Raw genomic sequence first — 11,869 nt, 5'->3', positions numbered from 1 at the left:
TAGATGACTGACGCCTTCTCTAGTAGATGACTATTGTCGATTGCTGGAACCAAACTGACATGTAATTAATAGCATATCATTTATCAATTTTTAGACTTCATTGCTTCAATATAACACGTTAAAGGGTGTAGTTGTACTTTGTTTCAATATAACATGTTAAAAAGGTGTAATTGTACTTTTTAAAAGTTTAAGGAATTAATTGATTTTTCAAGTAAAATTTAAAGGCTTATTTGATACTTCACCTAAAAACTTTCACAAATTTTAATATGTTAACTCACTGGAAAAAAAAAAGGGCAGATTTCTGCCTTTAATTTGTACAACTTATATAAGGAATAAGTAGAATTAAAAAAATAATTTGTCACTGATTCAGTAAGTGGAGCATGCATAATTCTCGTATTATCCTTATTCTAAGTACCCTTTAGTATCCCAACTCTCAATGTTTTCCAGCCAAACTTCTTGTCTCTGGCTATATGCTCTACAAAATTTGTGTTCAAACACTTAACCTTAATTCCTCCATCGCCATCTTTGGCGGCACCACACCTCTCTGGTGCCGGTTCAGGACTTTCTTCTTCCACCACCCGGTTCACCATCTCCAGGACCCGGCTCATTTTAGGCCGATTCTTGGGGTGTTTCAGCAGGCACCTATTGGCTATAGCGGCCAGTTTCTGAGCCGATTTAATGGAGTATTTCCCCTCCAGACGAGGATCCAAGATCTTCTCGAACTTGCTTAAGACCTTGGTAATGTGCGGCCTGACCCAGTGCAGGAGTTTCTGTTCGTTCTTGGGCCGGTTCCGGTCCATTGGCCTTCGACCGGTGATGAGTTCGTATAGAAACACACCGTAGCTCCAAACGTCGCTCTTGGCCGTGAGCCGGCCGGTCTGGATGTACTCCAGAGCCGCGTACCCCACCGTGCCCACCTTCCACTGCTCATCTAGCAGAATATTGGATGATTTGAAATCCCTGAAAATAATCTGCAATCATACATATGTTACACACCGCTCCAAATACACATGCATGCATGATTGCCATGAATGCACCAGAATTCATATTGCATTGTGAACTAGATACAAATATTCAAAAGCTTCACTTAACACATTCAGTAACAATTTAAACAAATAACTTGATAAATGCTGACACATAATATGATAAATATAGAAACTGTCAACAGTTACAGAATGCGTCAATTACAGATACAAAATCAGAATTTGAAAGTTATTTTTGGACCAGAGTCTATACCATACCTAAAAGTCCATTCCTTCGTGAAGGTATGCGAGCCCACGAGCAGCATCCTGTGCTATCTTCAACCTTGCAGACCACGGCAATGGCGAGAGGAAACGACTGGACAAGCGATCCTGCACACTCCGATTGGCTAAATATTCATACACCAAAAGCCGTTGGATTCCTCTCTCGTCATCTTCCGCGCAGTACCCCACCAGCTTCACCAGATTCGGATGGTCCACTACTCCCAGAACATTCACTTCTGTCACCCACTCTTTGTGCCCCTATCATTAAAAGATTTGCATACCAAAACATTGTATTCTGATTCATTTGGTATATAATAAAGCCTTGAAAATAAAATGTAGGGAATATCCAAATTCTGAATTTATATGCGTTGTACACATCCCATTAAAAGGGAAAGAAAAATCTCAATATACAGTATTCATTCAAGCAAGCTTAGAATAGTATTCATTCAAGCATAAAACTTCACATTTTAACCCTTCACTTATATAAAAGCATTCTGCTCATCAACTTCCAAATTTTGCGAAATTTTCCTTCCACTCTTGCATATCAAACAATCTTTGAATGAAGCATGCACAGATGCGACAATGAATTCTTTTCTGTTCATGCATAGCTGCTTACTAAAAGAAACCATCTGGGCTTGTACTACTATAGGATAAAATTACGTGTACATCTAAATATTCCCAATAATATAGCATAAAAAAAAAAACAGAAAACAAGATATCCTGCAGTGTTTATGGGACATGCACACCATATGACCTAACTTCAGTCCTGTATTTTAGAATGCCTATTTTAATAGATTTCAGAGTTAATTTCAATCAAATTTTAATCCTGGAAAGTTTTCCATGATTCAACATCTGAACATCATAAGAAGCATTTGGAGACTATATGAATGCAGACAAATAAACATGTTAAAGCACATTTTATAGAATCATAATTCAACACAAAACAACCCTAGAATGATAAAGAACTTTAGTACAACATTAACAGAGGTCAAGAAATCTAAATCACAATACAACATTAACAAATAAAAGCTAATAAGCAAATGGCATTTCTCCTAATGCACGCCATCAAATAAAATACAGCCCATTGAGATCAGAGGGGAAAAGAATTCCAGTCAATGATTTAACCTTTACGAATGTATGCTTTATCATCCAACCCCTACAATCTATTCCTTAAATGCCTAAAATGATACAAATAGGAGCACCCCAAGTAAAAAATTGTTAGCAACAACTAATTCACCTTGAATAAAAAACAACTTTATCCAAAACCCTAATCCCAATCTTAATGTGATTAATTAAAAAATTATAATGCATCAGCCAATACACACAAGCGCGCTTCTTTTTACAGGACAGAATCCGACACGAACCTCAGTAATTGGGGCCGTAAAAATGATCCGATATCAGGGACGATCGATGAAGACAGGTAAAAAGTAAAAAAACGCAGCGATAAATCTACGGTTGTGAATCTGGTTCAGAGCCAAAAAGATGACACGTCACAATATGGGAGCAGTTGGAAAGTCGTAAAAGATGGATCGTCGTATAATGGAACGGACGGCGGCGTTTCCACCACTTTTCTGTCAAACGAAGCCGGCAGACCGGACTTGTTATTTTCAGCATTTGAATGGCCAAAATCATCCCTTGTTAAATTTGGCACAATACTTTTTTACTTTTCTTTTTATTCTTTTACTTATGAAGCATGATGATGTTTACCACTCTTGTGTTGTTATAAAAAAAAAACAATGCATTTGAGGAAACCCCAGTCAAACTTTCCATCTGTCCTTCAATTAGCCTTAAGGCGATAGACCCCTTCTGAAAGACTATAGATACAAAACTTGTATCAACTTTATTGATTTGAGCCAATTTAGACCCGTTTATCTTATTATAAAATAAAATAAAATAAAAACAATAAATTTTCAAGTTGGAGAGTTAATCCACTTTTGGACATTTTGATTTTCTAAAGTGTAAAAGTAACAACTATAATATGAACATAATTATATTTGGGGAGGAGGGATTTAATCTCATTCCATTATAATAGTGGCAAATTACAAATAAAATATAAATCGAATTATAAAAATCATGTGCAACAAGTTTGATCGAAAGAGTACATCTTGATAAGAATATAATCGAACTTATCACTTTATTCTATAAAAACTATACTATATACTCACTTAATCATTCCAATGTCATATAATAAAAAAGGTGTTCGTGTATATCACATCACTTGGGGTGTAGCAAGCCTCCGTAAGATATGAAAAGATGACCAATACAACCACCGAGATCACGAACGCGAAACCTTATCATCCAAGTAAATCATGAGTATTAAGTAATTTATGTTAGATTAATTATATCACATGAAATCATAATATGCAATAATAAAGATTGTACTAACCCACACCCATAGCTCTAAACCAACAAAGGTTGAGTGATCTGGACTGCTGCAAAGTTTACGTACTTATTTTATCTCCAGTTACTTCTACTCAGCTCTCTCTAAATGGTATATAAAAAATATAATGTGAGCAGTTAGAGGACCTTATATAACCATGGGAATCATTGTGGTTGCTGTATATCATTAGGTCTCCTAAACCCTAATCAGTCTCTTAATCATAAACGAAATCTACCTATTTGGGTTACTATATTAGTGTTGCACCACATATCAAACACTTAATATTATCATAACTTATCCTAATAATAATAATAATAATAATAATAGTAGTAGTAGTAGTAGTAGGAGGAGGACAACGTTACAATTTATTCAATATTTCAGTCAACACAACTACAATCACAGTTCGATATAACTACACACTTTCATTCCCAATAATCCTTTTATTCCTTACCAAGCAATGTAATTTGAATTTATATTTTACTCACATTATTTTTTTCCCTTCAAATTGCAATTTATTTCCTTCTTAATTACTTCCTCCAACCAAACGAGATGAGCCCATTTGGTGCGTGATATACCCAGAAAAGCAGCTTGAATAACAAGTCCAGTGGACTGAAGTTGAAGACTCTGAGGGATAAGATTGACTGGCCCAGCTTCATTTTATGACCAAATTATGGGGTTATGGTATCAACAAAGAAAGTATAGGCAGTGCAGATGATCAAGATTCTTTATGTCAAAAACAGACAACAAATTAAGGAACAAAATAGTTCTTGTACTATAAAATTATATTCCTTTGATTTATGGAAAGCTCACAAGTCGCATCCACTATTTGAGAGTATACTTTAAGTGAAGTTTACATTATGATCTAAGCGAAGGGTTACAATGAGGTAAACTAATTTACGTTGTCCATAGCTGAACGTCTCAAATCATGAATGTCAATAGATAATACTTACAGAGAGCTAAATTTAGAATTTAATGGTTATTAAATTAACTGTGCCACCAATTTGATTGGAGTTTCTACTATAAAATTATATTCCAAGCCAATAGACACAAGGTGATACCAGTTAGCAGATGATTTGGTGCCATCATCAATGGAGAAGTCCAAAAATCTGTGGAAATCCATATTTAATTGGTCATTAATCTTAGCTGTAGTAAATGGTATACGACTTTTGATAATATAATACGGAGTATAAAAAATTTGGGGAAATGGTCAAATAAACTTTAAATTTTATTTTAAAAGTCAATTAAGTCCTTAAACGTTTAAGAAGTATAGTTACACCCTTAAAAATGTTTTATTGAGGCAATGAAATCCAAGAACTGGTAAATATCATGCTATTACATGTCATTTCAGTTTCGGCGAAAAGTCGACGACAACCGAACCGTCGTCGATTGCCATCTACTAGAGAAGGCGACCAATTGCCTTCTGCTGGGGAAGGCACTGATTGCCTTCTCTAGTAGATGACGACTGACGACTGTTCAACTGGTTATCGATTGTCGAAACAAAACTGACATGTAATTAATAGCATATCATTTATCAGTTTCTAGACTTCATTGCTTTAATATAACAGGTTAAAGGGTGTAGTTGTACTTTGTTTCAATATAACATGTTAAAAGGTGTAATTATACTTTTTAAAAATTTAAGGAATTAATTGATTTTTCAAGTAAAATTTAAAGGCTTATTTGATACTTCACCTAAAAACTTTTACAAATTTTAATATGTTAACTCGCTGAAAAAAAAATAGACAGATTTTTGCCTTTAATTTGTACAACTTATATAAGGAATACATAGAATTAAAAAATAATTTGTCACTGATTCAATAAATGGAGCATAATTCTCCTATTATCCTTATTCTAAGTACCCTTTAGTATCCCAACTCTCAATGTTTTCCAGCCAAACTTCTTGTCTCTGGCTATATGCTCTACAAAACTTGTGTTCAAACACTTGACCTTAATTCCTCCATTGCCATCTTCGCCGGCACTACAGCTCTCCGGTGCCGGTTCAGGACTTTCTTCTTCCACCACCCGGTTCACCATCTCCAGGACCCGGCTCATTTTAGGCCGATTCTTGGGGTGTTTCAGCAGGCACCTATTGGCTATGGCGGCCAGTTTCTGAGCCGATTTAATGGAGTATTTCCCCTCCAGACGAGGATCCAAGATCTTCTCAAACTTGCTTAAGTCCTGGGTAATGTGCGGTCTGACCCAGTGCAGGAGTTTCTGTTCATTCTTGGGCCGGTTCCGGTCCATCGGCCTTCGACCGGTGATGAGTTCGTACAAAAACACGCCGTAGCTCCAAACATCGCTCTTGGCCGTGAGCCGGCCGGTCTGGATGTACTCCGGCGCCGCGTACCCGACCGTGCCCACCACCGCCGTGGACACGTGGCTGATTCCGTCCGACGGGCCCAGCCTGGCCAACCCGAAATCTGAAAGCTTTGCATTCCACTGGTCATCCAGCAGAATATTGGATGATTTGAAATCCCTGAAAATAATCTGCAATCATACATATGTTACACACCGCTCCAAATACACATGCATGCATAATTGCCATGAATGCACCAGATACAAAAATTCAGTACCCTAACTTAACAGTTCTGTAACAATTTTAACAAATAACTTGATAATTACAGACATAACTACTGTTGAGCATAAATAATATATAAACATGTGCGGTCCAACTATCAGGCTTTTAGCATACCTGAAAGTCCATTCCTTCGTGAAGGTATGCGAGGCCACGAGCAGCATCCTGTGCTATCTTCAACCTTGCAGACCACGGCAATGGCGAGAGGAAACGACTGGACAAACGATCCTGCACACTCCGATTGGCTAAATATTCATACACCAAAAGCCGTTGGATTCCTCTCTCGTCATCTTCCGCGCAGTACCCCACCAGCTTCACCAGATTCGGATGGTCTACTACTCCAAGAACATTCACTTCCGTCACCCACTCTTTATGCCCCTATCATCAACATAACGCATGGTGTTGAAGATAATATATAAACATAAATGTGTAATCCAATCATCAGCTTAGACTTGCACATATTTCAATTTGATATTAGAATCATGCTAAAGGTCATGGGTTCAAATCTCAACAGAATTTATCTGAATCGTTACCTGCAAGCCTCTGGTGCTGAGCTGTTTAACGGCGACGTCAATCCGTTTGTTGGAATCCTGAGATTCGATCACGACGTTGCCTCTGTACACGCACCCGAACCCACCTTCACCCAGCATCGCCGACCGGCTGAAATTCTTGGTCGCCGTCTTCAGCTCCGCCAGCGTGAACTCCCTGAGCTCCTTGTTTCGCCGCCGGCACGACGACAGGCTCGGGAACACCGAGATCCTCGACGGCGATTCCTCGGCGGACGACACATTGTTCTGGGAATTGAACTCCGATGAGCCGGCGGACTTCCTCAGCTCCGGATCCGTCGAAGTGGAGGCGGACGACCGGACGGAAACGCAAGACTTGGTCGTCTTCCGGCCGCCGTCGTCGGAGCTGGAGAACGGGAAACACCTCATTCTTTCCGGCCCACAGATCGAGAGGGAAAAGATCAGATGGAATTCTCAAGAAGAAATCATCGTGTTTTCTGCATGACCCATGAGGGAAGTCAATGGGTGGCAGCTGGATTTCAGCTTACCAACCAAATACCCGTCAAGCTTATAATATGCATAGGGATTTGGGTAACCTCACTAAATTAATTAGATATTTAATTACTATTTGTTACGATACAGTATCTATTCATAACTATTTTCTCAACTTACTGAAGTACAAAGAGTTAATATACGTTTGAATCCACTTCTTCAGTATAGGAGTGCAAGTGACTGCTACTTAGATCAGAAGGTCTTCCTAATTAATCAGATATTTGAATTAATAATTACAAAATTTTAAAGTTTAATTTCTTTTAAAATTGTGTATTAATTGTCTCGATTTAAGCCAGTCAGTTAATGATAATATAGATTAATATTTACTTTTTTGGTCCATCAATTATGAATAGTTTGAAGTGAAGTTTAGCTGTTACTGATTTTATTGTAAAATAAAGAGAGTGAATTGAATTGAAGAACAATATTATAGAATTAATGATATGATGTGATTCATTATAAATTATTTGTTTTTAGGTGAGTGATGGGTACGTGACCATGTATTAAAAAACAAAATGTTAAAGATATTGTGCTGTCAACTTGAGGATATTGGGAGAGAGTCAAACATCTCTTAATTAGTTGGTTTGTTAGAGAAACAACAGAGATTGACAACGAGAGAGATAATTATATTATTGGCATTGTGTTGTTATCACATATGTAGTTCACGCGGCTAAATTAGAAGCGCCCACGATGTTGTACCTTGATTTATGTAACGATACATCCACCCACACGTTTCAATGTTTTTTTTTTTGTTTTTTTTTTTTTTTGATAATAATCTCGAGACTAATTCATTGAATCATAAGCAGAAACATTTACAAGAAAGATTAATGAAATGGACAAACATTCCTTACAGTCAGACATAAAAACAAATTTCCTAACAATATTATCGAAAACTTGAATCGCAGACTGTTTCACAAATTTGAAGCTGAAGTCGACAGGAGCACTCCAAGATTCTTTACTGTCAATAGTAATTTGGTCAAACATAACGAAGGCATACTCTAGTTCAAAAGTCGTTGACACCACCCGAGTATCAATCTTCATTATTTTGTGGTTCACATACGCCATGACCAATTATCGTTCTACGCTTATAACAATAACTCGCCAAAAAAACGAGAGGGAATAAACTCGCAAAAGAAGCGAGAGGGAATAAACTTGCTAAAGATGCAAGAAGCAACAAATTCGATAAATAACGAAAGGTATAATAGCAACAAAAGTTACTAATTAAAAAACAACACTGCTTTGAATCAAGAAAAAATCACTCCTTCCTACTTCACCTTTTGCAAAGCCTAAAACCTTCTTTTCCTTATTCAATGGTGATGTACTTCTTGACAGATCCGAAGTTGGGGAAGAGGAAGAACGCCAGAAGGGAAGGAAAAGAGGCGGCGAGATCCGAAGAACACAGCGACAGTGCGAGATCGTAGGTGTGGTGGACGGCGATGGGGGAGGCGAAAACGGAGAGGAGAGGCAGAGAGAAAAGAGCAAAAGAAGACGACAATCGTGAAGAGAAGAAGACGCCGCCTCTGCATTGCGGAGGCGGCGGCTGCCAGACCAAGGAAAAGAAGAAGCGAAAAGTTTAGAGAGAAGGAGGAGCCTTCTAGACACGTTTCAATGTTTTTATACACGGATTCATGTTAATTTAATAGCACGAGACTCTCAATACTTTATCTTTTTTTTTTTGAGCTTTACTTATATGATTAATTGAGCTGTCCATGTGAATAATTTAGAATACATCTTTAAAAAGTAAACTTGTAATAGGCCGAGTTAGTTAGTTCTAGAAATTTATAATTCATGATAAATTTTAATTATTTTTTAATTTTAAATGAATAAGTTTATTTGAAAAAAAAAGTACTTATTATATTTGAATATTTTTATTACTTGATGTTTAAATATAACTAGTGAATCTAATTATGTGTAAATAATTTAAATATCTTATTATTTTTACAAAATTTATAAACTCATAGTGGGTACGCATGTCCAGGGGTGGAGGTGAGCTTTGAAAAATTCATCCATTAAGGGTTAGGGGTGAGGAGGCAAATTATGCTGTGGACCCAGGTCCACCTTGCAAGGTGGACCTGGTCCAAAACTACGTCGTTTTTGTCTTCTTCTTCTTCTTCTTCTTGTTTTTTTTTTTTGTTTTTTTTTTGTTTTATAGTAAACATATTGCTGAATATAGAGTTGTCCAAAAATGTGTGAATGTAGAGGTTTCAAAATGTGAATGTAGAGTATAGAAATCGTGAATGTAGAGTTGCCCAGAAATGTGTGAATGTGGAGGTTTCAAATTGTGAATATGGAGTATAGAAATCGTGAATGTAGAGTTATGCATGTGTGAATCTGTAATAGAGTTAAGAAATTCTAGCAACTTGTAGCCCTGTAATGTGTGAATGTGAAGTTCTCAAGTTGTGAATGTGGAGTATAGGACCGGTGAATATAGAGTTTTGAATGTGTGAATGTGGAGTTTACAAATTGTGAATGTAGAGTATAGTGTATGTGAATGTAGAGTATAGTTACTAAACATATAATCCTGTAATGTGTGAATGTGGAGTTTACAAATTGTGAATGTAGAGTATAGTGTATGTGAATGTAGACCCATGTCCACCTTGCAAGGTGGACCTGGGTCCACTGCATAACAACCCGGGTGAGGATGGGTAGAGCACAGATAACAGGTGGATTAAGTAATAGATATAGTCACTTTCGACCCATTATCATCCATATATGTAGTAAATAGTGTGACTCAATAGTGGTATACACTAGCCCATCAAGGGGAGTTATGAAAGCGACAAATTATTTGTGGGTTCGAGTTCAAAATACATAATTTACATACTAAATGTTATATACTGAATATTCGTAATTTACATACTAAATGTTCAAAATTTGAATTGTAAACGTTCAACATGTAAATTGTGATAGATCCACCTTGCAATGTGGACTCGGGTGCAAAGTGAACCCTAGTATAACTATGATATAAAAGCTATTCAAGTATATTTATGTGGGGTTGTTAGATGACAATCTATCACAATGTAATTCACTTCACACCAATCTATAAGTTTTTGAAAAGTTCCCAAAAAGTCTTCACCCATTGATGTTTGTATATACAATTGGCATTGTGGGGACTAAATTGATATATAAGTAGTTGCCAAGATTTTTTTCACTAAGCTGACCTGGTCAAGGGGTCTATCTACAAAAGACAATTTATTAGTGCTCGATGAGTAAATATTAAAAAATACAGGGGCCAATTTGAGCATTCAACCAAAATATGTTTTCATCTCTAGGTTCCAGATTCTCCCTGTTCCTGCTACCTCATCATCGTCTTCAGTGAATCAATGGCAACTACTGTACTGAGCTATTGCTATTCTCCTTCGTCTTCGTCTTCATCTTCATCTTCTTTTCCTCAATATACCAATAACTGTAAGTATGAGTCGTTGAAATTCAAGCCCAGCGTCAACTCCACCTTCCTCTCCGTTTCCATCACCAGAAAACTGCGCAGAAAACCATTCGTAGGTACAGTATAAGCTATATACTATTTATACCAGTTTCCTTATTTATTTAATTTTGTTTATTTAAATTGCATGCCTCTCTAGCGAATTTGAATAATATGCAAAATTTGGAAGTTCACTCGAAAAGATGTCATCCATAACAAATAGGGTGGGGGAATCATATTGGAATTACTGTTGTTATTATTAGAAATTAAAGAACAAAAAAATCACTTGAAGAAGTGAATTCAGGAAGTTTTGGTTTCTGTGTGAAATATGGCTCAAAAATTGTATTGGTAAGGTCAGTGGAAGTAATGACTGGAAAATGAAGCTTTAGGACACAAATATTTGTTCAAAATTAGCCTGGATGGAACAGTTATGTTAGGCATTGCTGATAGCTAAAAACATTGTACAGTCTAGGGTTAGGAGGAAAGAATGTAGTAGAATATTAAGAGCAATCTTAGTCATCTGAAGGAGTTCAATGTTTTTGAAGGATTCCTAGTTGTAGCTGCTATTTTAGATTTTTCAATCTAGTAGCTTTAGTGAAATTCAAGAAGGTTATATTGTTTTAGAATAGCCATGAGATAATGAACTTAGAATTGTCTTGTTTTTGGCATTCCCTGTTCCCATTGAGAAGCAAAATCTCAAGGTAGCAATAAGCGAATAAGTTGTTATTTGTTGGAATGTTGGTTCATCCATATTAATTTGATTAGAACCGAATTCAAAAGCTCAAACTAAGTTTAGAAAAACCAGGATTTATGATTTTCTATGTTTTTTAGTTACCAATGCTGTCTTTGATGGGGTCGGTCTTCTCTTAATATTTTTCTTGGCAGTAAGGTCAGTAGCTGCTCCGACAGATGCCGCTACTGGGTTTGATGAAATGGTCTCTGGGACACAGCGGAAGTACTATATGCTTGGTGGAAAAGGAGGAGTCGGTAAAACAAGCTGTGCTGCTTCACTTGCTGTAAAATTTGCCAACAGTGGTCACCCAACTCTTGTGGTTTCAACTGATCCTGCACATTCGTTGAGTGATTCTTTTGCACAGGTTTAAGAGATTTAATTCTTCTTTTCTATTTATCTCCTTCACATTAATTCTTTTTTTTTTTTGTTTTTTTTTTGTTTTTTTTTTTTTTTTTTTTTTTTTTTTT

General features: G+C 36.6%; 2 protein-coding genes and 1 pseudogene across 2 annotated transcripts in view; 1 reads left to right on the top strand and 2 right to left on the bottom strand.

The window, feature by feature from the left end:
• Positions 1-384: 384 nt before the first annotated feature.
• LOC115997013 lies at positions 385-4,280 on the bottom strand (annotated as a pseudogene).
• Positions 4,281-5,368: 1,088 nt separating this feature from the next.
• Positions 5,369-7,245, bottom strand: LOC115996386 (serine/threonine-protein kinase PCRK1-like). Its single transcript, XM_031235591.1, has 3 exons — positions 6,730-7,245; positions 6,314-6,574; positions 5,369-6,108 (listed from the first exon to the last, which is right to left on the bottom strand). Exons 1-3 carry the CDS (start codon positions 7,129-7,131, stop codon positions 5,473-5,475), a joined length of 1,299 nt encoding a protein of 432 aa, XP_031091451.1. The 5' UTR covers positions 7,132-7,245; the 3' UTR covers positions 5,369-5,472.
• Positions 7,246-10,511: 3,266 nt separating this feature from the next.
• The window catches only part of LOC115995612 (ATPase ARSA1-like), a 5,572-nt gene continuing 4,214 nt past the window's right edge, over positions 10,512-11,869 (top strand). The window contains exons 1-2 of the mRNA XM_031234700.1: positions 10,512-10,749; positions 11,555-11,766. Of these exons, the coding sequence (XP_031090560.1) occupies positions 10,572-10,749; positions 11,555-11,766 (390 nt within the window). The 5' untranslated portion in view covers positions 10,512-10,571. The remainder of the gene's footprint in view (positions 10,750-11,554; positions 11,767-11,869) is intronic.

Source organism: Ipomoea triloba, chromosome 11, assembly GCF_003576645.1.
Source record: "Ipomoea triloba cultivar NCNSP0323 chromosome 11, ASM357664v1".
Taxonomy (NCBI): Eukaryota; Viridiplantae; Streptophyta; class Magnoliopsida; order Solanales; family Convolvulaceae; genus Ipomoea; species Ipomoea triloba.
The sequence above is the reverse complement of the archived record's forward strand: the minus strand, read 5'-3'. Positions and strand labels throughout refer to the sequence as shown.